Source organism: Ovis canadensis, chromosome 19, assembly GCF_042477335.2.
Source record: "Ovis canadensis isolate MfBH-ARS-UI-01 breed Bighorn chromosome 19, ARS-UI_OviCan_v2, whole genome shotgun sequence".
NCBI lineage: Eukaryota > Metazoa > Chordata > Mammalia > Artiodactyla > Bovidae > Ovis > Ovis canadensis.
In genome coordinates, this window is record NC_091263.1 from 58,640,041 (window position 1) to 58,665,814 (window position 25,774).

At 46.8% G+C, this 25,774-nt stretch overlaps 1 protein-coding gene across 1 annotated transcript in view; it reads left to right on the plus strand.

Moving 5' to 3' along the window:
- Nucleotides 1-575: 575 nt before the first annotated feature.
- IL17RD (interleukin 17 receptor D) overlaps nt 576-25,774 on the plus strand; it is a 65,514-nt gene continuing 40,315 nt past the window's right edge. Inside the window, exon 1 of the mRNA XM_069560633.1 lies at nt 576-826. Coding sequence (XP_069416734.1) covers nt 701-826 — 126 coding nt within the window. The 5' untranslated portion in view covers nt 576-700. The remainder of the gene's footprint in view (nt 827-25,774) is intronic.

Below are 25,774 nucleotides of genomic sequence, written 5' to 3' on the forward strand. Positions count from 1 at the left end.
TCCCTACCCTTTACTATCTCACGGAGTTTGCTCAAACTCATGTCCATTGAGTCATTGATGCCATCCAAACATCTCATCCTCTGTCGGCCCCTTTTCCTCCTGCCCTCAATCTTTCCTGGCATCAGGGTCTTTTCCAGTGAGTCAGTCGGCTGTTCTAATCAGGTGGCCAAAGTACTGGAGTTTCAGCTTCAGCATCAGTCCTTACAATGAATATTCAGGGTTGATCTGCTTTAGGATTGACTAGCTGGATCTCCTTGCTGTCCAAGGGACTCTCAAGAGTCTTCTCCAACACCACAGTTCAAAAGCATCAGTTCTGCGCTCAGCCTTCTTTATGGTCCAACTGTCACATCCATACATGACTACTGGAAAAACCATAACTTTGACTGTACTTTGTCGGCAAAGTAATGTCTCTGCTTTTTAATACGCTGTTTAGGTTTGTCATAGCTTTTCTTCCAAGGTGCAAGCATCTTTTAATTTCTTGGCTGCAGTCACCAAGCCAGACTCGGGGGGGCGGGGCCAAAACCTGAAGTACGAGCCTAGAGGCGGGCACCGGGGGGAAGGGGCGGCGCTAGGATCCGCAGCGCATGCCCAGTGGTGCTGACCGCTCAGCCGCGGCTGCCGGCGCCACCGCCCACTCCCGGCTGGCCAGCGGCAAGCAGCCCGGGAGCAGACTAGGGCCCGGCTGGGCGAGCGCACGGCCATGGCCCCGTGGCTGCAGCTCTGCTCGGTCTTCTTCACGGTCAACGCCTGCCTCAACGGCTCGCAGCTGGCCGTGGCTGCAGGCGGCTCCAGCAGAGCGCGGGGCGCCGACACCTGTGGCTGGAGGGTAAGGAGAGGACAGCGAGTTTCTCGCTGTTTCCCAAAGCGCGGGGGGCACAGGTGCTCGCCGGCAGTGGAGCCCACGCCGACTTGCCTGCTCTCCGACCGTGGCGTGCGCGACAGGTCTGGGATCCCGTCTGCTCCCGCCCTCCTGCCTCCCTCCCGGGGCGCGCGTCCGGCTGCCCCCGGCTGGGTTGAAAGAGGCCGCCCGATCCCCGGCTTTGTGTTGCTAATGAGGCGCGGCCACGGGCTGGGGTCCGGCTCCAGGCGGGCGGGCGAGAGGGGCGCCCGAGCGGGAGGAGGGCACCCCACCCTTTGTTCCAGGCCCGGGACCTCAGGGCAGCGAGTCCCCGGGATAGGATCCTCCGCGCTGTCCGAATGAGGGGCGCTTTGGAGCGGGAGTCGGGGGAGGGGTCTTCCCCCGCACCTCCGGTTCTCAGCTCTGCAAAGGTCCGGGACCGCCAGGCAGGGGACCCTGAATGCTGGGCAGGAGTGCGCCCCGTTCTCGGGACTGCTTTGTTCCTTCTGGGCCGGGCCGTCTTACCCCACTTTCACCCCAGCCCAAGACTCCTGTTTGCTTTTGCATTCAGTCCTTTGCCTAGCGGATGGTCTCTCAGATGACCCTCTCGTACCCACGCACACCCCGACCCCGCTTGAGTTGCGGATATTTTTCATGACCAAAGGGAGTGAGTTTGTCACCTCAGTCAGGTGTCTGAGAGCAGAGGGGCACCGTCGTTCGTCCTGTGTTTGGAGCCGTCTGCCCCTAATCATGGCCTCTTGGACGCCATCTGAGCGATGGGACATGCGGAGGGGGTTGTGCTTCGGCAGCTTGCCGTCCCAGCTCCCCGTCCCAGCTCCCGAGCAGTGCTCCTGGGCTTGGGGAGCGCGAGGACTTGGAGACTATCCATCTGACCCCGGCTCCCCTCCCACCCAAGCCAGGCTCAACCTGGCGTGTGGGCACTCACCGCCCTCAGCTTTGTGGAGAGGACACCGGCTTTGCACTCAGGCAGCCACGATCATGACGTTGCCTCTTTTCCTGGGCAGCTTTAAGCCTCGATTTCTTCACTTGGAAAATGGGAGTAAATGGGAATTTCCGTTTCCCTAGCACTGCTTCTCTGAGGGAAGGGTAGGGGATAGATCTCTCAGAGCACTATTCATCCACCTCTTGTGCGGTACTGTGAATGGGCCTCAAGCAGTCACGGCCTAGAACTGACACCTCTTTAGGAGCTCAGGCTGGTGCCTTCACCTCACTTTGCCTTGCCTTCAGAGAAACACAGCAAGGAAGACTAGGGACCAGCTGGGTAAGCTGAAATGTCTTCAAACCCAATAGCTGCAGTGTAGACAGCTATAATCCACCTTCTCACGATACCCATAGTGAACAAAACCTCCTTATTTGAGTAAAACATCGTATTTTCTACTTTGCCCCACTTTAGTAAAATACTGCTATTCTTTTTTCCCCAGTAGATACCAAGTTTTCCTATTTTTAGGTTTAAAAAGTTTTCCTTAAGACTATCCCCACATTGACTTGCTAGTCTCTAAATTTTTTAGCTCTAAACTGGTATGTTGGTGCTTGAGCAAACAGCATCACAGGCATTTTGTTCTGGTTCATAAGATGGCATAGGTGGATCAGTGTACTTTGCTGTTTCTCTGCAGTTGCCCAGGTGGCTTCATGTGTCCATGCACCAACTGGGTGAAGTTTTAATGCTGTGGGTATAGCAGGTCCCTAAAGGAGCCAAGCTGGAGGCTTTGTGCTCTCAAAATCTGTTCTCCCCTTAACCTGTACCCACATAGTTTTAATGGTGGCCCTTGCTCCAGTGGCTTCACATTCATGCTGGAGGTAACCTTCTCAACAGCTCTTAACCTAGGTCCCACAATCCTTCCCTTGGGGTCATCTTCATCTACTTCATAAATGAGCATGGAAATCTCAGGGTCACCTCCTGGATTCCGGGCCGTCCCCAACCTAATACCTGGTACCTTCTTTCCTGGACTTGCTCTTTGATGCACGGAGCCCAGCTCACCCACCTGCCTCACATACTCACCTTCCCAGCCTCCACCTGCCCCTCCCACCCTGCTCCTTAACTCCTGTGCCTATGACGCTGCTGAGGGCACCTTCTTTCTGGGGTGCCTTTTCCTCCCCTGCGAGCCCCGTGGGCCCAAGACTCAGCTCAGGGGATGCTTCCTCATGGAGGCCCTCACTGAATGCTGTTCCCTTTGCTTCGCCTTCTCTTGCAGGTCCTCGCCTTTGGCTCTCACCAGACTGCATTGTCAGTATGTGTTCCCATCTGTGTCCTCAGACTAGTCTCCTTAGCCAGGCACTTAACCTCCTGTTGGTGGGCTCAGGGCCTGGTGCACTGTAAATCTTGGCTGAACCCAATTAGACCCTGCAGTCTTCCTGGTAAATCCTGTATTAAGTGATAGATTTTAAGAAGCGGGCGGGGGAGGGATGAAGATCAGAGCAGCGGGCTGCAATGTCTTCCCCGCAGCAGGCTTTTATACATGCTGTTCCCGCCTGTGTTCCTTCTCTTTACACCTCAGCCTCCCCTCTCAGCTCCAGCATCACTTCCTGCAGGAAGCCCCCTCTCCCCCTACCTCCCTAGGTAAATTTTTCCAGAAGTTGCTTTGTTAGAGGGCTGGCCTAGTAAGTACTGATGTGCAGCTACTTGGGTCTGATTCGTGTCTGTGTAACCTACCTGACAGTGGGTGTTCCACCCGTAGACCTTGGTCTCAGTTCTGAGGTTGCTTACCGTCTATTTGGGGCCATGCTCACATCTAACAGTAGGGGTTGATGCTGTGTGATGCAAACAAGTGAAGGCTTCCTGTGGGTCTAGGTCACACAGAACCTGGAGGGTAGAGGCACAGCAGGGCAGAGAAGTGAGCCCTGAAGGAAGTGCAGGATCTGGGTGCTGGAGAGGAACTGAGCGATTGACTCCCTGCTCTCGAGGGAGCGGGTGTTCAGGAACTCTTGCCCCTGCAAGAATGTGTGTTTTCCCAGGACTCACAAGGTGACTGGAGCCAGCTAACCCTCAGCAGCTGTAACCCTCCCTTTGGGGTTGCTCTCAGAGGAGCCAGCCTGGTTTAAGTGGTCAGATTTCACAACCTCCCCTTATTAGTGGGGCAATTAAGGGGCTGATACCATCTCAGTGTTTTAGAAATGAGTTGTGGGCACACTTCCTCGACTGCTTTAAAAACAGTCTTTTAGGGCACTTGCCAGGTAAAGTTGCCCTTTGAGTAATACAGTTTTCTCAAAGAAGTAACAAGGTGTAAAACTTCTGGAGGGGCCAGCATCCTCTGGATGATAGCCTCTTGATAGTCTTAACTGCTTGCTTCTTGGAAGTGGAGTGGTTGTGTTTGTGATATGTAATTATATCAGTCACTTGCACAGAGGTTCCCCCCACCCTGCCCTGTCCTTGCCTTGCTCATTGTTTTAAGAAGCCTATACATGGAACAAGGAATTAGAAATCTATTCCCACAGGTTTTTATTCAGCGGCTTTTCCTGCAGTGGAGGAGGAAGGAACATTTCTTGCCTTCTTACCTAAATGGGGTACCCCTTCCCTGGTCTATTATCCCTGAAACTCAATTTCCACTGCCTCCCCTCCCAAAAGTCTGCTTCTTCAGGAATTCAGGAAGCCAGAATGCTGGCATCGTCTTTACAATGAAGTGCAAGTTTCCCATTTAAGGCAAATACTTCATCTCAAAAGGTAGGAAGAAATAGGGTGGTACTTGGAAAAGAAGAAGTTGCAGCTGATTAAAATTTAGGTTCTTGATAAAAGTCCAATCCAAGAACTCTCCTTGGCCGTGAGCCCAGCCATGTTTGTTTAATTCTGAATTGGATGTGTTTTCATTCACTTGCAGCTCGTGGCTCTCAAGACTGCATCTGATCTGCCTGTCCTGTGCCTGTGTTGTCCATGTTACACATTGCGTCTCTAAGTTAAATATGACTCAGCCTTGGTTGACACATTTTCAGAGAAACATTTTTATAAGAAAGAAGCGTGATGCTTTCTTCCAGCCTGCTTTGCTGTGTTAATTGGGAATCCTCTGGCTGGGGTCCATCTTTCTTGAGCAGCCCTCGCTTCCCATCCCTCCCCCATCCGACCAGTGGACCCAGAGCCCCTGCAGTGCCTGAGGCATTGTGCTAGTTATTAACTGGGGTGGGGGGCGCAGCGGGGGGAGATTTGGAGGGTACAGCTGGGTGAATGAGCCCAGCAGCTAAGTACTGGCTGAGGCACCATTTCCTTCTAGACATTTCTCAAAGTGAAGTCCAGAGCCCTTACAGTATCAGGATTGCCTTGGGAGCTCATTAAAATGCAGATTCAAGGCCAGTGAGACCGGAATAGGCATGAGATGGGTGGGGTCCAGGAACTGATATTTTAGCAAATTCCTCTGATGCTCTCAGCGGTGAGAATCACTGCTCTAGGAGACAGGACTTCTGTGATGGCAAGGAGGAGGTGAGAAGCCACATTGTAAACATTTAAAATCAGAGCTTGACTTTAGATTACTTCATTGGACCTTTAGAATGGAAAGTGGAGACTTGGTCCAAGCCCTGGAAAATGGCAGGGGTGAGGCTGGCTGAGGGGTCCTGGGGAGCCAGTGGTTCTGGGGGTGCCTCTGGTGGTGGGGACTGAAGAGGAGGCCGGGGGTGAAGGGGACCGACGCCTCCACTGGATTCCTCCCCAGAACAGCTGGGCCTGTCTGGAAAACAGTCTCAGGAAAGAGTCGAGTAGGGTCCAAATCATATTCTCAGCCGTTCAAACCTTTCAGACAGCTTCCTTACAAAGGAAAGAACTGCTAATGCTTTTTTAAGTCTTTATTTTAAGTTGAGTATTTCTCATGCTTCATTTGGCTTAAAATGTATTTTTTTTTGTTTAAGCTTTCAAACTCTCTTTCCCTCATCAGTCCCCAAACTTTTCACATACCATGCCCAGCAGATGTCTGCTGCCGCCGAGGCCATCCCATCAACAGTTAGTTGTTCCTTTCATTCCTTGCTGCCTCTTGTGTCTGCCCCTGATGGATGGGTTCTTAGGCTTCTGGAAGCTCGGGGCCCCTCACCCTCGATCTGTAAAAAAAAAAAAAAAAAAAGGGATGAAGCAGGGGTTCAGGTGCCCTTAGAACTTAACAGCCTGGGCTGGGGGACAGGTCTGTCTTAGGAGCAGACCTTTGTCCAGCCACCCTAGACTGGCAGCCAAGACCATTTCTATTTCACATCCCCCCCAAATCTGGAAGTTTTCCTGACCTCAGCGGGCCCTGGGGACCTGTCTGTGCTGGTGCGGCAGGCCCCATCTCCAGGCAGCCTGACTTGCCTGGGCAGTGGGGGGCAATGTCCTCCTGGGCAGTGTTTGTCTTCGCTGCTGGGATGTTCTGAATGGGCCTGACACATGATTAGGTGACTGATGGCCCCACAACACATTGTCTCCTCCAGGGCCTGGGGCCTTTGAAGCTCTTCCCTGTGGGAAGTAAAGAGACTATTTGCTCTATTAAAATGCCTTGGTATTTCCTCTGTTTAACCACAGGCCACTTCCTCTCTGCCACTCTAAACCCGGCAGGGCCACCGGCTGATTGAAAAGACACAAGCCCAGGAGTGATCACATCCTATTGAAACAGATAGTCTTACTGCAGATTAAAGCTGGGGCAAGAAGAGACCAAATATAAGAGGGATTCCTTGAGATGCTCCTTATCTTGCTCAAATTTAGCCTGTTGATATCATTCACACTTAAAGTCATGAATGCATTCATTTTTTTTTTTTTTTAAAGAAGGAAATCCTCCTAAGTTGTAACCAGATGAGTTAGTGTGTGTTTCATGTACATAAGGCAGGTTAAAGTGATTTGATCCACTGAATTTCTCATTGTGTGAGTTGGGAATGCTTCAGTGTCTGGGAAGGGCATGATGTCTGTTCATAGAAAACCATACTTGGCTTATTCTCTGCTTTTAGAGCCTGTCTGTTTGTTCTCATGTGCTCAGAAACCCAAGTAAGACGTTTATAGCTTAACTAATACCAAGAATATATCTGGGGAGACTGTCTCTCCTGCTTTCCCGAGCAGTATCTTGAGAAGGTTTAATTAATAACACCAGGCATGAAACTAAAAATTGAACAATTGAAAAATTACCTACAGTAAACAAAGACTGAAATTTAAACTCCATCCGTACCCTGTTTCTTTTGAAGGGGCCCAAAAAGGGAATGACTAGTGAGTCTCTAATGAAGACTATTATTTTAACATTTGCAACTCCATTGTTCAAAGCATCCAGGATAAAAACAGCGTTCCTTTTCTTTGGTTCCTTGTTTGGAAATGTTGGGGAAAGGTGGATGTAGCTAATTAAGGCTACAACATTTAAAGGGGGGGCTTAATAAGTACCAGCTGTCCTCAACAAATCAACCGGGTGGATGACAAAATAAAGATGTGATGTGAACACACATGTAATTCTCTTCTAAAACGGAAGTTGGCCTATAAATTGTCTGATTTAATAGGGTAAATGAAAACTACCTCTACTATGCACTTTTGAGAAGCATTTGTTTTATAGTAAACCCCATGTCTTATTTGCATAAAGCCCGTGCATTAAAAGTTGAAAGGGCAGTAGATGGCAGGTATTGTGGAAAGTTTAATACATTGTAATTCTTCTGTCCCTTTCTTCACTCTAAACCTGATCTTAATAGACATTAATCATGAGGCTTTTCATTAAAATTACCACATTGTAGGGAAGCTTGCTTGAACTTATCAGAAATGCCTATAAAATTGTAGTCATGACTTTGAAAAGAGAATTTGGAAATTGATAGCATTAATGAAAATGTTCAGGTGGAAATTTACCTTTTACACATTAAATGAATATTTCAAATGAATCCTTTTAAATCACAAGGGATCAGGCTTTAAATATAGCTTTTTTTTCAAATTTGAAAGTCCTTTACTCCCTTAAAAACTAGGAGTTTTTCCAAGTGTTCTGTTTTGTCAGTTTTGTAGATTTTTCCCCCCATTGAATGGTAACCCTTTAAAAAAATGCTGGCTATGGCCCCAGACTTCTGTTCTGAGCTGGACTGTTTGACTTGCTAGTGGGAGGTTGATGGGGATAGAGGGAGGGTTTCCTTGGAAAAAAGAGGTATGTTTCCCTGAGACGGGCCATATGGTTCTCTATGATTTTATTCTGTCCAGGTGATTTCTGGTTTCTCTTCTGAAAAGCGTTTCTTTCCCTTTTATCTGAGGAAAATACAGTGCAATCCAGACGAAGCGCAGGCGCCAGCGGTCAGCCTGAGCGTGATCCCAGCTGAGTGACCGCGTGTCACCACCATCCTCTCGGGGGAGCACGTTTGCCCTGGGTGGAGCCCAGGCACTCGCGCAGTTATAGGATTTGCTGTAACTGCTCCCTGTCTGCAGTTCACAGAGACATTTGGAGTGAGGCGGCAAGAGCAGCTCCTCTGTGTCAGGCCATGGTGTGGTACTGTGGTTACATTTTCTGGGAAAGTACAAAGAGGAGTGGGACCAGGCTCCTGGCTGCAGTGGCTTCCTACCCAGGCGTGGCTGCGAGGCCTGAGGGCTCAGAGACAGCGAGATGCAGGGAGCTCCCCCTCCTTGCTCTGCCTGGCGCGCTCCTCCAGAGCAGTATGAACCAGGGTCCCTGCTCTGCATCCCAGAACATTCCGCCTGTGCATTTGCCTTGGCAAATGCCTTGCCTTGCCTATGGCAAGCAGGGTGATGAGGAGCTTGTGTTTGAGGTGCTGCTTGGCGCCTACCTTGCAGATTCTGGCTTTGTAGCTCACGTCTTGGTTGATCCCCAGGAACTCTGGCTACTTGTTTTGCCTCAGTTTCTCCTGCTTTGGAGGAGACTCGCCTTTCCCTGGGAGGCTTCTCCACAAAGGCCCCCCAGCGTCCCCCCGTGTGACTTCCACCTTTGCCAGGAAGCCTACCTTAAGTGAAACCAGACCCCCCACCCCCCACCGCCGGCCTCCCATCATGGCTCCAGATTTAGTGAGGGTGCATCCTGCCTTCTGCAGTGATGCAGTCAAGAAGGGGAATCTTGATCTGTTTATGAAGAAGACAGTTAATTTGGGTGGTTCAGAGGAGGCTTTGAGGAAGGGATTAGACGGCTAGACGGCTAGAGGAGACGGACTTCGCCCAGGGGACTTTTGAGCAGGGCCTCTGGCAGGTGGAGCCGGGAGGTGAGGGACAGTTTGGGCAGAAAGAAAAATGTGAGTAAAGCTGGAGGGGGGCGGCTCCTTGGAGGCGGTGGGGGCAAGAAGGCTGAAGACGGAGGCTGGGACTAGATAAAGGGGTGTGTTGAATTTTGCCCACATACGCACCTGTCAGGAATGGTGGCGCTTGGGAGGTTTCTCTAGCAGCCGAACAGCTTGGTAGGGGTGACCGTCAGCGACCTTCATTCCTTCATTCACTGTGTATTTGGTGCTTTCTATGTGCGAGGCCTGGCTTTTGGAGCTTAGATTGTAGCTCCAAAACTGTATTTAAACTAGCAACCACTACTCTCTGTTGCTCACCATTTTTTCTTCACTTGAGTTTTCTCCATAGAATTTTTTCTTTTTTACCATGAAACACACAGTATTTTCTGGTCTGCCTGTGCGTTTCCCTTGCTCCCTGAGGGCAGGGCCTTGATCTGTTTTGCTTCCTGTTGCAGCAGGAGATCAGCAGTGGCACACAGTGGATTCTCCCTCTGTTTGACCAAGTGCTCTGCAGGAAACCAGGGGCGATGAGAGCAGGCAATCTTGGGTGGCCTCTCTGAGCAGGTGTCATGTAAGGCGAGCAATTGTATTAATCATGACAATGTCCTCTGAAGTTCTGATTTTCTTTTATCTTTTAAATTTTGACTGGAGTATAATTGGCTTTATTTATGTTTTCTTAACATTGGTGCATCATGTGGCATTAGGTGCTGAGCGTCACGTAAAAATACACCCGTCTTCATTCACACTGCTGATTGTTGGCACCGTGTCCCCAATACTGGCCAACCGCTGGGCTGCAGGACAGGTTCCCAGGGAACAAGAGAGGCGGGGACCAGGACTGGTCCTGGATGGCAGTCACACTTAGGAAAGAGTTGGATTCTTGAAGAGGAGATGTTTGGACTGTCCAGGTTACGCTGCACTGTGAATGGAAAAAAAAAGTAAACAAACAAAAAAGGACTGCTAAGGGCTAACTAAACATCCTGGTTTTGGACTTCATGAAACAATGTAAAGGAGATGACCCTCACTCCCTGGCAGCAGCCCTTAGGTGGTATGTGAAAACTTGGTGGTTTTAACAGAGAATCAAGCCTCATTTTCTTTTGGTCCCCCTGGGTTGTGAATGCCTTTCATTTTCTGAAGTCACCCACCGGTCCATCCAGAATCAAAGATGTTCTTTGCCTTCTTTCCAGGGCTGTGGGTTTGCCGGCCAGCTGTGGTAATGAGTTTCTGCCCAGCTTTGATTTCCATGCCTTGCCTCCCCGTGGGAGGAACTGGATATTTCTGATCTTACCTCTGCTCATATTCAGATCCAGCCAAGCAATCAGTGACTTCCCGGGCTTTTTTGTGGGAGACTGTGGGAAAAGTCCTGGTTGGCTGGCTATGAATTAATGAAATCCTTAGAAGGCTTCCCTAAAGATAGCTCCTGTGGTTTTAAAAAAATAGCATTGCCTTTTTTAATTTGAAAAAGAGGTCATGGAGTTTTACCGAAATTAAGCAGGGAAAATGTAACATTTGGTTGTGCTGCCTGAAGACCGCTGTAGGGGAGTGGGGGCGATGGGTTCCCAGTGTCCGATGTGCCCAAGGTGCACGCCACCCCGGTCTCTCAGGGATGCTCTGGATATGTAGCCTGCTCCTTTGTTCTCCTCCCTGTGTTTTCAACCTCAAGACACAGAAATGCTATCCTGACATCTTTTCAGTTGAGCACATTTCCCGTCTACTGAGCTTTATTCCTTTTGCTTAAAGGGTCACACTCCCCCCACCCCCGCCCTTTAAGTGCATAGTTTTCAAGTTGGAGATTAGTATAATCATTGCCTTTATCTCATTAAAAAAAGATGGGGTAGATAATGGGAGAGAGCTTGGGTGGAAGGCAGGGGAGTTTTAAAGAGCTGTTCTGAAAACTGGAATTCTGATAAGAGGAGGAAGAGAATGATAAATTGCAGACAAGTTTTAGGGAAAGGCATAAAGGCATTTTAAAGGGACCTGTGCCTTTTATAAAGGCAGAACCCTAAATTATCTTAAATGTCTGCTGTGTGTATATACCCCCACCACCGCCCAGTTAAGTGAATAATAAGTCACATTACCATGTTTTTAAACAATCTATGTCAGTTCTGAACCTATTCTGTATTAAGACTTTTTGTATTTGGGAGCACACCTTTTCTGAAACTAAACTGAAAGGTGAGATTGTTGCTGCCCAGGGCCCATGCAGACCAGCAGTCACTTGTGCCTGGGGCTTCCCTTTGCTGTACTCTCTCCTACGTATTTTGGATTCTGAAAATTTCAAACCTGTAGAAAAGTTGAAAGAACAGCGGGGTGAACACCCATTTCCCCTTAGCTGAGAGTCACCAGTGCTCTGCCCCCGTGTACCTCAGTTGTCCCCCAGTGTGCTTCACGATTTCTTTCTGAGTCACATTCCAGGATTCAGACAAGAGCCATCCACTGCTTATAGACATACCCCATCTCTTTCGTCTCCTGGAATCTGATGGAGCTCCTCCACCTCTTTTTTGATCTTTTGTAACATATACATTCTGAAGAGTCGGGGTCACTTGTGGTATAGACAGTCACACAATTTGAATTTCTGATTGTTTCCTCATGACTAGGGACAAGTTAAAATTTCACAAGATCTCTCTAAAGGTTCAAGTGTGACGTTGTTGGATTTTAGGTATCAGTAGGTAACAAACACAGGTGCAGTTTCCTTTCTAATGATTTAACCCAGTTTGGTCTTGTATTATTCATTCTTTTTTGTTGTTGTTGTTTAATTCAGTGCTGTACAGAAAGACTTCTGTTTTACTTTATTGGGAGTCCAAAGAAATGGCAAGGTGTCTTTTGCACTATCTTGTAATTTAACTTTTTTCCTTGAAGACGATCTGAAATCAGCTGTGCTCTCAAAATTGGGAGTGTCGCGTCCCAAGAGTGCTTAAGGCTTTTGCCGCTCAATGGGGCTTGTTTCAAAGAGTTTTAGATGTCACACTCAGCGACTGACCAGGAATGAGTTCCTATCATAGCTTCCGCTTTGGCCTGGTTGAGTTCATGGCCGAGTGCTCCCTCACACCAAACTCAGCCACTTCTTTTCTTTGTGCTGAGAAAACATTGAACTTTACTTCCAGAAAAGGCCACTCCACTCAAAACATGTCCTTAAAGTCAGTTTCCAGCCTTCTCCTTCTGTGAGTACATATTGCCTGAATTATTTTATTAGAGACCCTTAAGAGAGTTTATTTGTTTAACGTGAATTACTATCTTCTACCTCATGGCATGCCTTTATTTTTTATCCCTACCCTAGATTTCAGGGCCAAAGACACAGAAAATTAATATTGATTATTTCTCAAAGTAAGTTAAAATGTCAAAAAGCAACAAGTTGTTATTCTCCCAGGGTACCAGGGAGACGACAGAGACAAAACCTCCATCTTTTATTCATAAGTACAGGGAGCTGGCGAGAGTGCAGGCAGGCCTGTGTGCCCGGCATTTGTTCAGCTTTCAGGACCAGGCCTCCTCCCCTGCTGGCCGTGAAATGTCATGCCGAGATGCAATAGTGGGACATTCAGCGTCCAGAGAATGGACTGCAGAGATTCAGTCGCGCTTTTCATTTTATTTTCTGGCACAGAATCCACAGTCGCCTCTGTGGCCTGACAGCAAAAGGCCAGAGAAGGATGGCTTGGGATGCTGTGCTGGAGTACACGCAGGGCACCAAGGTGGCCAGGGTGCACCTGGGCAAAGGGCGGCTGGCTGCCTTGCTGAGTCTGGTGTGCTCTGCTCAAGGAGAGAGAATGCTAGTTTCCATGGATCTGCTCCCTTTGGTTTTGGTGGGGGAGGAAGCACAGAGTGCTTTCCAGTTGAGAAATCACTAACCATCTCTGTGTAGAGGGCAGCCCTGGGGCGGGGAGCTGAGGCTGGGAGGCTCTTTGGACTCTGATGTTTTCTTTAGAAAAAGAGAAATCATGCAGCATTTGCTAAACAGGCTTTAGAGCAACAGTTTTCAATTGAGGGTGATTGGGGTATCTCTGGCAACACTTTTGATTGTACTGGGAGGGGTTTTGCTACTGGCGTTTAGTGGGTAAGGGCCAAGGATGCCACTAAACATCCCAAAATGCACAAGTCAGCCTTCCCCAATAATGGCCCAAAATGTCAGTAGAGCCGAGGGTGAGAAACTCTGATTTTGGAGTCCCTTTTTAGTATTTGAATTTCGCAGCTCACTTAGCCTTATAACACTTTTTAACTTCCTTTCTGTTTAATAGAAGCTGCTGGTTCTATAAATCTGCACTCAGGATGAATTTCCATTACAGTCTCTAAGACATATGATTAAACTATTGTGGTGCTCCATGAAGATATGCCCTGAATGCAACTACTATTTAAAATGCAAAAGACGGTGTTTTTTTTTTTTGCCATAATTTGATCAAAGTAGCATAACCTGTGCCTCTGTTTTTGTTACTCGCTGATGGTCTGTGGATAACATTACATTTTTTCAGCATGAAACCCAACACTTCAAATCCCTAAAGCAGTCTCAAATTTATGGTTAATAAAAGCATTTATTGTACTGGATGTCATCTGTTATATCACTCTGGGGCTAGAAACTGGCAAGCAGTGGACAGGAAATATTTTCATTTCAAATCGCTTCAATCTTATGGTCTAGGGGCAAAAGTGTCTGATTTCAGGAAAGCCGCGGTGAATAGCATAGTAATGAATGCATTTTTAGTTGATTAAGCAGGCATTCTCTCCCTTTCAAACAGTCTTCTCTCTTAGGCTTGGTGGGGCTAAATAAACATGTGATCTTAAATGATAGCATTTCTTGGGTTGGCCATTCTTCTCCTTTGATCATCGTAAACTTTTCAGAGTGTTTTCCAGGAATCCTCAGCAGGGCAGGAGAAAGCCGGGGAGAAAGGCTCGACTCAAGTGTTGACCCTCCTTGTAATTGTTTACTTTTACGAGCAGAGGAGGTTTTCTGAGATGATGCTGACTCTTCCGAATTCCTCTTTAAAAATGGAATCTAGTACTCAGCCCTCAGGATCACGAATTTAGGAGGAAAAAAAAAAAAAAAGCCTTGTGATTACTTTTTTTCTTTCTTTTCAAAGGCTGCAATTTTATTGTAACTTGAGTCTTGATCCCCCCACCACCATCAAGTAAACAGGGTAAAAAGGAGAGTTCCATTCAGAGGCAGCTCTGAGTGGTGATGACGTATCCAGGGTGAGAGGTACCTTTGGTCCCTGCTGCCCAGCGCCTTTGAACGTGTTATGTAAATCATTGCTTCCCCTGAGCCTTGGAGGTAGACGGATTATTTCTGATGTGGTTCGGTTTTTTCCAGATGAGGATTCCAAGGCACAAAGAGCCAGGAAGGGATTAGGATGGGAGGCCACGTGACTCAGAGAGGCCTCTCTCCGCCAGAAACCAGAGCCATAGAGTTCTTACCCTGCCCCCTGCCCCCAGCAGGCCAACTTGCCCTGCCTTCCCAGTACCCAGCCTGAGATGGACATCAGCCATGTGCTGCAGAACAGCTCATGGGGGTGGGAGGAGAGCAAGACTAGATACCAGCGGGTGCTCTGCAGAGAATTAAACCACGATTAGGCATTTACCCTGGAGGTTCCCAAACCTGGCTGAACCCCAGAAGCACCGGACGGGGGAACATTCTTGGGGGTAGGTGGGGGTGGGAGATTCCGGGACTCACCCCAGATCTGCTTAAGTGGGATTTCCCGGGGAAGGCCGGGAATCTGAGGTTTTTTTTTTAAGCTGCCAAATCAGTGATTGCCAGGATTTTTGGGGGGTTGGGGTGGGGGTGGATAGAGGGTTTGACTACAAAGGGGCAGAACAAGGGGATTTTTGGGAGATGATGGAATTGTTCTGTGTGCTGACTGTGGTGGTGGATACACTGATGTATGTATGCATTTATGCACCTAATTATATATTTATACACATGTAAACTCATGAAACATCTTCCCTGGCAGCACTAGCGGTAAAGAACCTGCCTGCCAGTGCAAGAGACAAAAAAGATGGAAGTTTGATTCCTAGGTCAGGAAGATCCCCTGGAGGAGGGCAAGGCAACCCACTCCAGTATTCTTGCCTGGAGAATCCCATGGACAGAGGAGACTGGCATAGGGTCGTAAAGAGTAGGACACAACTGAAGCAACTTAGCATTCACTCATGCATACATTTATATGTGTGTAAACTCCTGGAACTGTACACCAAAAACGTCCATATTTACATGTAAGAAAAAATGCTGCTCCAGTGAAACTGAGCGATCACCGAGATGTCAGGTGACGAGTTTTCTAGCTGTGGAAGAATGCCACCTGGAATTGCAGAGGCAGGTAGGCAGATCCTGTCAAGTAGAACTCTGTGTAACAATGTACGTGTTCTTCTCTGCACTGTCCATTTCAGCAGCTGTTCACCATGGTGGCTGAAATGTGGCCAGCACAGTTGTGGGACTGAATTTTGAATTGTACTCAATACCTGCACATAGCTAGGGGCTGCCCGTTGGACCACTTGCCTTGGAGGCAGACATTGCCATAATGGGGGGCTTTGGCTTTGTGCCAGCTGGACACAGGGCCCTGTGCTCCTTCATGCTTGAGGAACAACAGTAAGTCATCCCAGGTAGAGGGCAGAACAGGCACATAGGCCAGCCGTCTGCGTTGGTAAGGGCAGAGGAAAAAGGAACTTTGGAAAGAGCAGTGATGTGAGGTGGGCTCAGGCAGGGAACAGTCTCGCTAACTGGAGGAATCAGCTTTTCTTCCCATATGTGCAGAAGTCTGGGCCAACTGTGGGCCATTTCCTGCCCCAACTTCCCAACCTCATTCATCTTAAAAAGACACAATAGTTAGCATGTTCCTTAATTGAGCTTCTGTTATGTACAGGAAGCCATTGGAGAGTTCAGGGGAATGATGTGCGGATAGGGTTGGGGGTGCTTCTAGCTTCACTGGAGGTTTGCTGGGTCCCCGTGTCAACCTGGACAGGGTGTGGTGAAGAACCTGCATGGGCATATCCTGCTCCTCTTTGGGGAACGAGATCCTCTGAAGAGGCACCTGGGCACAACCCTCCCACCTTAGGCACCCACCACATGGCTTCCATCTCAGTATGTGTTCAGACACTCTTAAACCTGTCTCCCTACCTGCATGTATTTATGCTGTCTTAAATAGCGTTACTTTTCCAAATGCATTATAAGAGTGAGATTCTGAGAGTGTGACCTTTTATTAATGCAAACCAAATGGTGACAGAAATAATGTTCCAATTTGTCAACATATTTGTTCTTAAATTGGCTAAATGGCTAACAAAAAAATTCATGAGCCACAGGTTTTTATAAATAAGGAGGTTTTGTTAATCTTACATTAAAAGAGGGCTTACTTGAGAGCCTAAGGGGGTGGTCTTTTTTTTTTTTTAAGAAAGGGCTTTAAAATTAGAAAAGCTATTTCTTTACTTTTATATGAAATTGTCACATCTTTGGATCAGGAAGAGAAGGACATTCTGGATCATAATGTCTTTGAGCAGAGGTCCCTTGTGTTGCTTTTATTAATTGGTAACTTCAGTTTAATGCAAAAAAAAAAAAAGCATAATGAGCATTAAATGATTCTTCTTCCACTCTTGAATACATAAACACGTCTTGATGCAGAGTTGTAATCACTGCATTTTTTAATGGCTAATTTTACTTTTTTACTTATGTTTGTTTTCTGACGATATTTCCATGTTTTGGTGTAACGGAGTTCACAGACTTGTCACTCTTTGTGGCCATATCTCTCCTTGTTGTATGCCCCTGCCCCTTTTATTGCTCCTGTCCCCCCACAGATGAAGCACTCGGGCTGTTTCCAGGTTATTGCTGTTATAAAGCTGCTATGCATATCTTCATGCAGATTGCTTTCCTGCCCTCCCACCCCTTGCCATTTTGGTTTGTTTCCTTGGCACATAGTGTTTCTCAAAGTGGAATTACTGGGGCAGAGGTTTTATAGCTCTTACTACACATTTACCAGCTTGCCTTTTGTAATGACTGAGCTAGTTTACAGTGCAGACTTGTGTTTTGAGAAGAGGACAGATTTGGTCCACAAATCCCAGCTCTGCCTTTTGCTACCATTTATTGTGACCTTGGGCAATTTTATTCATCTGTAAAATGAGTTAATAATAGTTTATCTCCCAGGATTGTTTTGAGGCTTAAATAAAATACTGTTTTAAAAACATTTAGCTCTGTGCCTAGCCACGTAGTAGATACATTTATAATGATTGGTGGCAGATGGCTTTTAGTGAATAAGTGTGCTCGTTTTTCCACATCCTAAAAAACATTGACATTTATGATTTTAATTTATATTTTGTTATTTGAATGGCACTGTATTTGTTTCATCCTGAGTTTACTAGAGTGGGACTGAGTCTTTCCACCTTCTTATTTACCTTCGGAGTAAGTTTTAGTGCTTTGTGTGGATGAAATATTGCTCAGTAAAAGTATTAGGGAAAATGTTGATGTGAGTACATGAGGGTTTTAAAATAAGAATATTGATTGAGTGAATCTTTTGGGCGTAATAGCTTATTACAAAAACAGCAGAATCTAAGTATTTTCATGGGAGTTCTATCTGTACCAGTAATTTGGCTGGCAAACCTTTCTTCAGACGTAGATTTTCCAAGGTTGATTTTGGATTGATCACACATTTCCTGTGAATCGAATATAAATGAATCTTGTTTTGCTGGAGCTTTTGTGCATCCTGATCTTGGGCTAGAAGTCACTCTGTTAGATGGTCTCATATCCGTGTGATCTGCGAGATGAGAGCATCTCAGGCCAACTGACTATGACTGTCAACAAGGTGGGTGACCCTCTGACTCACAGTTTCTTTACTTACACAATGGGGTGGTCAGACTAGAATTATTCTAAAGAATTTAGGGATTGCTTTTATTGAGATAACTTGAACTTTTAACTCAGAGGGTGTAATTTTTCTATCCTTCCCATTCCATTTCCTTATTGAGTTGGTTCCATCTGTTTCCATCTGGATTCTTGCCTCTTGCACCTGGGTGTCTGTTTTTGATCTCTTTTGAGAAAGAAACACCCAGCCTGTGGCCATTTTTGCAGCTCTTTCTATAATAAAAGTAGCATTTGTCCTCCACAGAGGTTTTGATTTTTTTAAAAAATTCATACACAGGGAATTCCCCAGCAGTCCAGTGGTTAAGACTTTGTGCTTTCATTGCCAAATACATGGGTTTGATCCCTGGTCAGGGAACTAAGATCCCACAAGCTGTGTGGTGGGGCTAAAAATTTTTTTTGCATACAGGTTGCTTTATTTCTACAAAGTGTGTCCACCCCATCAACTCCTCTGTCATTGTTGATTTGTGTCTGTTGGTGTTTACCTGGAAGTGTTCAGTATGTCCACCTGCCTCCATCCTTCACGTTTCCTGTATACTTGTCCGCATGGCCAAAGACCCTCTCGCATCTCTTGTTTTTTTTAAACATTACACTACTATTAATGATTGCTTTCAACCTACTTAGTCTTCTGGACCAGGAGCTTTTAGGGTCCAATCAATCACTGAGTCCATAAACAAGGGCACTGCCTCAGACTCCCCGTGAGCCCTGAATTCCATCAGGGTGTTGACAGTCCTGGAGGCCTGGACTGCTCTGTCATCGACTGTCAGGGGAAGAGAGGATTTGGGTCTGTGCATAATAGTGGCGGGGGTGGGAGAGGGCAGCTGCAGATAAAAACTGACCAGAGATAAGAAATAGTTTGTTTGGCAGAAAGTCTGCATGTGGGTAATTGCAGAGCTGAGAGATTAATTTTCCGTTTCCCTCTTACCCCCATTTGCATTGAATTGTCTTCTTTTTGAAGTATAGTTGATTTACAATATTATATTAGTTTCAGGTCTACAACGTACTGATTGAGTATTTTTACAGATGTTAGTCCACCTAAAGTTATTATAAAATAATAGTTCTCTTCCCCGTGCTGTGCATTACATCTTTGTATCTTGTTTTATACCTAGCTGTCTCATTAGGAAAGCTGAAGATGTGAAAATAGTGACATGCATGCCCTCACCAAGGGATTGCTGTCCAGTTGGTTTCCATCCGGGTGGTGTCATCCTGAGTGGTTGCCACCTGCCCAGGTTGAAGTGGTGTTGCTTTAGTGGGTCCTTGGTGAGGGTCCCATGGATATGATAAAAATATTTCTGGAAGAGTGGAAGAAGTAGCATTTAATGTCCATTAAGCATGCCCCCCCCCAACTTTTTGCATTAGGCTGAAATTACCAGTTCATAAGAACAACACAAGGAAACTCTGCTTGACAGTGCTAACCAGCAGGCAAGGAGACAAGAATGCTTGATAGGCTGCTAGGAAGCTGGTCATCTCCACAGGGGTCTATGACGCAGGTGGAAGGAGGAAAAGATGAGGAGAGACTGGGGAAGAGGTCACCTATGCAGAGGCCAGAATGGCCTACTGCTTGAGGACAGTGAGAAAGCTTTCTTGACGAAGAGCCTTATCTCCCAGGGTCATGCCCTCCGGAAGCTCTGAGCTTAGGAATGATGACAGGATGCCCTGGGAAGGTGCTGGGTGGTTTTAAACCCCCTGCAGCAGTGATAGAGCAGTGTTTTAATCCCCTGCAGAATGGACTGAGATGTGGCTGATACATGCTGCTTGTACCTCTGAATACCCTCACCCCAAGAAATACAGCTTGGTTGTGAACACTTTCCCTGAACCTTTACCAGCACCCCGTGATTTGATGGTTCCCTCTGTAGCCTGTAACTGATGGTACTCTGCCAGAAAGGCACTGGACAGGATGGCCAGTGTTTGGGGTTCACAGGCACTCTTGAGGGTCTCCCCAGTGTCGCCAGCTGGTTCCTCACTGAGTGAGTTGCTGTGCTTTGCTGGTGAGACTGAGGATGAGGGGAGGCATGGGAGGAAGGGGGCAGTCTCCTTGGGATCTGCTCCTTACTGGGAACTTGTTCTCTTTGTTCTGCTCTGGGCTGGTTGAAGCTTCAACCCTTGCAGAAAGCTCTGGCCTGGGTTAAAACATCTAGAAATAGGCTTCATACCTATGGAAATTGAGAAGGAGATAAATAATAGGGACTGCTTTTCCTGTTCTGATGTGCCTCCTGCCCTCTGTAAGTACAGACATATTTTAGCTCCAAATAAGTGGTTTGAGAAGCACTCCCTCACCCAGTCTTCACTCAGGCAGGCTCTTCCACCTGAGTGTCACTTCCTGGCCCCTGTCTGAGTCACTCTTAGACCCTTTGCTGCTGCTGCTAAGTCGCTTCAGTCGTGTCCAACTCTGTGCGACCCCAGAGACGGCAGCCCACCAGGCTCCCCCTGGGATTCTCCAGGCAAGAACACTGCCATTTCCTTCTCCAGTTCATGAAAGTGAAAAGTGAAAGTGAAGTCGCTCAGTCGTGTCCGACTCTTGGTGACCCCATGGACTGCAGCCCGCCAGGCTCCTCCGTCCCTGGGATTTTCCAGGCAAGAGTACTGGAGTGGGGTGCCATAGACCGTTTGTGCGCTCTGCAAATCCTGGGTGCCCTGTGAATAGGGCTGGATTACTTACTGAGTACAGATACTCAGTCTATGCACGTTAGGGCTATGGGTTAAAGGGGTTTGGGGTGTTTTTTCTCGCATTTTGGGGAGTGTGTGATGCCAGGAGGATGTTAGTGACTTGGCTCACCTGCATGGAAGCACCACCCTGCCTACTTGCATAGTGCTGCTGGCAGCCTGCGGGGACTAGGACTGTTCTTCCTGGACCTGTCCCCCTGACTCCTGGGAGGCAGTGGGAGAGTACCCCAGGGCCACCTCTCTGCTGGGGTCACTTGGCTGGGGTCACTTGGCCCTGTCAGGATCGTCCAGGAGCAGCGGAGATGAAGTCCGTCTAGCTCAGACAGTTCCGTGCCTTTGCAAACAACACATTTCAGAAAGGATCCCACCACCACCCCCATGGCATTGTAAGGTGGCGGAAGGAAGCGGTGGCTGACAGCGGAGTTAAACAAACTTGAAGGTAGGTCACATTTTTGACATACCATTTTCCTCTGCCATACCAGCAGCTGCCCTCTGCTTTGAAAGGGAGCTTAGCTGCTCACATAAACTTTGGCTTGTGATAATGTAAACTATTATTAGGATTATCTTTTTATTCATAATATATGCCTAGCTCTCTGTCTCCCTTATTTATGCTGTACTTGAAACACTCATTCACTCTCAGGACCCAAAGCCCTCTGAAAACCAAGAAACACTTTATATAATAGACTATCTATTTAAATCTCTCTGTGGTTAGAAAGAACTCTGGGAATGAAATCATTGGGTTGAGGAAGCTTCAAATCTCAGCAAATGTCCAGGTTGGAACTGGACTGTGACGTTGATGAAACATTTCAGTTATAAGGCTTTTTTTTTGTTTTTTTAAATGAAGGTTTGTCCCAAGGGTGATGGTTTTGATACAAAAATGCTTGGTTTTCATTTTGAGAATCTTCAGTTTTTAGTAGAGTCTCTTCTTCCATTTCATCACCACCTGGTGAAACCGTCTGTCACTTGGGACATTCTGGAAGTTAGAGAAGGTCCCCAGGCTCCCGCTGTGGTCAGCCAGAAATACCTCCCTGCATCCTTCAAGGGAGGGAAGCCCCAATGGTCTTGCCTCAGGTGCTCCTGTGTGGTTTGTCAGTAGAGGACAGGTTAGTGCGCAAGCCAAAAAAAAAAAAAAAAAACCCCAAACTAATAACCTTTTCAATTTTTCATAAGACGACTCTCCCACCCTTTTGTTTCTCTCTCCACTGCACCCCAAAGGAAGAAGCAGACTGAATTTTTAAGCACATCTGGACACTGTTTTTGTAAAGCTCTTACCCTGAATTCCCAGAAGGAACGTATTGGCTCCCATCTTTCCAAGCAGAAACTGAAATGACTCCTTTGTTTATAAGTACCGGGTTTGCATCTGTTAATAAATCTGGGAAGAAAGAAGTTGCACTGACGTGAGGGTCCTTAGCCAGGCCGACACACTCTCCTCTGCTCTCCCTTGAAGTCTTTGAGAGGTGCTAACGTCTATGTTTGGCCCTTTTCGGTGGGGGTTGGGAAGCGGGGAGTAAGGGCTCCATGTGTCCCGTCTGAAATGACGTTTTCTGCTTTCTGTGACTGTAACAGTGTTGGGGCAGGGGTGCTTAGAGCCCTGGTCTGTCTGCTCTCGCTACCATGCAGTGCCCCCTTGGTGAATGCCATGTACAGACAGTCAGAGTAGAGTGCTCCAGGTCTGAGAGTCCAGAGGTTGACAATGGAATCCACCTTTCCCTTATCAGATAGTGTTTGTTTTCCTCTGAGGCAAATCTTCTAGAAGGTGATTGTTGCTGAGGAAAGTGAGGCTAATCTTTCTTTAATATCAGTCAACAAGATGTTGGCCTGGAGTTCTTCAAGTATGGGGAGAATTTCCAAACAGCGTGAAACTTTTAAGACTGAGATAGGTATTTGCTATGTTGGGTAGCTTGGAAGTTCCTTTTTTTTTTTTTCCCCCTTGAAAAGTATGTTTACGAATTGAAGCTGTACCTTCTGGAAGACATGAGTGTAGTGTGGCTATGAGGGTCAGTGTTCATTAGCGAAAAGCATTTAACCAGTGTAGGAGTTACTTTTCTTAAAATATGCTTCTCTTCTGGGTATCTGGAAATAAACTCAAGAGATGTAATATTCCTACAGGCCTCTTCTCAGAGATGAATCAAATTTCAGAGATGACCGCACTTCAGCTTTATTCCCCTACTTTTGGGGAAAAACTTGTTAGCCACAAAACCAAAACTGATCCACTTAAGCTTGGCAGTACTATGGATGTCTGCCTGTCAAATGGCCCTTAATGATGAAAAATGTCCAAAAGAGGATGGTCTGAAAATTAATATTTGTATTTGTGCTTTTGTGCAAAAATTCATTTCCAGGAGCTTTGGACAAAAAGAATATGCCTGAACTGAAGTTTTAGTTGATAACTATGAGTTGTATCAATAATGTTCTAGCTTATCTTTCCAACTTTTTAAATTTCTTGTTGAATTCTGGGGTATTGTTGTTTATTCTGAATGCTAGCTATTAGGTTAGTTAGTTAGGGCTATTTGGCTAAAAAATGACCTGAGTGTTAGCTACCTCTACATTTCCAAGATAGTGTCATTTCAAAACTGCCAGAAGATTGTGGTTTTTTTTTGTTGTTATTGTTTTTAAAACTAATTTAGCAGTAGCTCAGACTATAAACTGGTCTTCCTTGGTGGTTCAGTGGTAAAGAATCCACCTTCTACTGCCGCAGATGCAGGTTCGATCCCTGGATCAGGAAGATCCCCTGGAGAAGGGAATGGCTACCCACTCCTGTTTTCTTGCCTGGAAAATCCCATGGACAGAGGAGCCTGGCAGGCTACAGTCCATGGGGTTGCAGAAGAGTCAGACTTGGTTGAGCGACTAAACAACAACAAAAATGTGAAGTGCTGAGCAGAAATTGGGGAGTGTCATGACTTAGGGCCCCTGTGCTCTTCTCCGTAATGACATGGGAGATCGGATGGCTCTCCTGGCAGAATGCAAAGTTCTGGTCCTGCACACAAAACCCTGACAGTGAACCAGATTCTTTTAAATGCCTTTTCCAGTGCTAATGTCATTTGTTTTTCTTTTTAAGTTAGCAACGTAAGAAAAGATTTTCTTTAGTTAGTATTTATAATGTGCTTCTTACTTTTTTAGAAAACCAGGGGATGGGTCTGAATAGCAACACAAGACCTAGGAATTTATTTATATGGAGAAGCTATTTTAAATGAGCCGTCAGTATACTTACTTGCTCAGGGATTTTCGTAATCAGTAAGGTGGTTTTCATGTAGAAAATATCCATCCTAACATTCTGTTACATGAAACCTATTTGACATTCTTTCTTTTTTTTTTTTCCATTCTCCGTTACCTAATGGTCTTTCCTGGCTCTTCTTCTACTTTACTAACCCCACTTTTTCTATCTTCTTTTCCTCCTCATGGGCCCTAAATGTGGATAGTCCCATCCCACAAAGCCCTGTTCTTAGCCCTTCGTCCTTTTTTGTACCTCCTTTTAATTAGCCCATCTGCCATTAAGATTCTGTTGCTTGACCTCATGGGTGACTTCCTACCTTTTAATCCTGTATTTCCAAAAAAAAAAAAAAGGTATTACATTGAAGATTCCCTGTCGTCACCTCATCTTCACTTTTTTTAAGAAAAAAAAGGAAAGACTCCTTCCCTGGGGTTCTCTATATTGCCATAAAATCACTAACCTTCCAGGTTTCCCAAAAGAGGAGCCCTCAAGTTGCCTTTGAATTCCATCATCACCTCTCTATCACATTTGTCGCAAAGGCCTGCCAGTTTTTTCCCTTAAAACCGCCTCAGACGGGTCCTTTCATCGTCCCCCCATCATCTCCATCCTTCTCACCTCACATCTGGTGAGGTGGCCAGTGGCCGCCTCTCCCACCTCCAGTTGTCCCCCTTCCTAATTCTTCCTGCAAACATGGCTACAGCACCGTTTTATTAATTCCTTTGCTGCTCAGAATTCTTCAATTCCTTTTTTTGTTGCTGTTTTTTTCCCCCTTTTCAAAAATTGTGGTAAAATATACATTTCATAAAATTTGCCATTTTAACCATTTTAAAAAGTGACATTAAGTCCATTCACATTGTTTTACAGCCATCACCACCATTCATGTCTAGAGTTTCATGTTCCTGAATGGAAACTCTAAACCCATCCCCCACCACCCCCAGCCCCTGGCAAACCTCTTATTCCACTTTCTGTCTCTGTGGAGTTGACTATGCTGGGTACCTTGTGTGAAAGGAATCACACCGTCTCTGTCCGTTTGTGCCAAGGTCAGATTTTTAAAGATTGTTTTTCGTCATTTTGATCTTTAGGAATTTTGTTGAAGAGTTGGTAGAGGCTAACAAAATGGCCTTTGTTTCTGAGTCATCTTCTTTCTGTCTTTAGTGAGCTCTGCTGGGAGCATAGCACTGGTTTATCCCAAGTATAGATAGGACGGTCAGGGTGGGTGGGAGCGAGTGGGAACGATTACAGAATGCAGATATTGACTCCCACCCTGAGTGTCTATGGTGCTGATTCCAACAGTTAGTGACATTTTTGGCCATGGAGAGAAGATAGGTGAAAATTGGAAGTTGATGGTACTCTGGACTCCCCTTCCTCCTTCTAAAATGCCTTCCATCAGGCAGGAAATCAGGCCCATGTTCAAAATAAGAGGACTCATTAGAGCTGGAACTCTTATGAGACCGCAGCTCTAACCCTTTCTCTTCTGTCAGTGGCACCTTTGGTCCACAGGCCCCAGGATCTGACTCCTCCCTTTGATTCAGCTCTCTGGTCCTTTTGGTTCATCTTTTGAAGCTGCTGTTTTACTGTCTGTTTCTTGCTCTTCTCTACCCCCAGCCTAGCCCACTGCTACATCGACCCGGATCGGAGGTCCCTGCACCCTTCCCCTGCAGTCCCGCCTGCCACATCAGGCTGTGCTCATGTCTATTAGGCCCTCTCTTTAGGTCTTGCCAAACTCCAGGCTGTGCCACATGTAGAACCCATCCCACCTGTTCTTCCCAGCCCTATGGTGCCAATCCTTTCAGGCTACTTGGGTGTTGGGTCGGTCACTCCAGCTTGCCAGTGTTCATTCTGGCTGGTGAGGGAGGCTCCTCCTCATCCCTGAGGACTCAGGGCCATTTCCCGAGTGTTCACCATGTGGCCACATGCTCCTCTGTCTGCCTCTGCTTGGAAGGGTCTTCTCCCCATGCCCACCCTCTCCCACCCCTACCCGCCCTCCCCCTACCCCCCGAAAGTGCAACACGCTGCAGGGTCCAGCCAGAGACCTGCCTCCTCTGTGAAAACACTTCTCTGGTGGCTGGTGGGCCTTCCCCTCTCCACTTCCCTGTCTCTGGGCTTCTGTTACTTGGAGCTC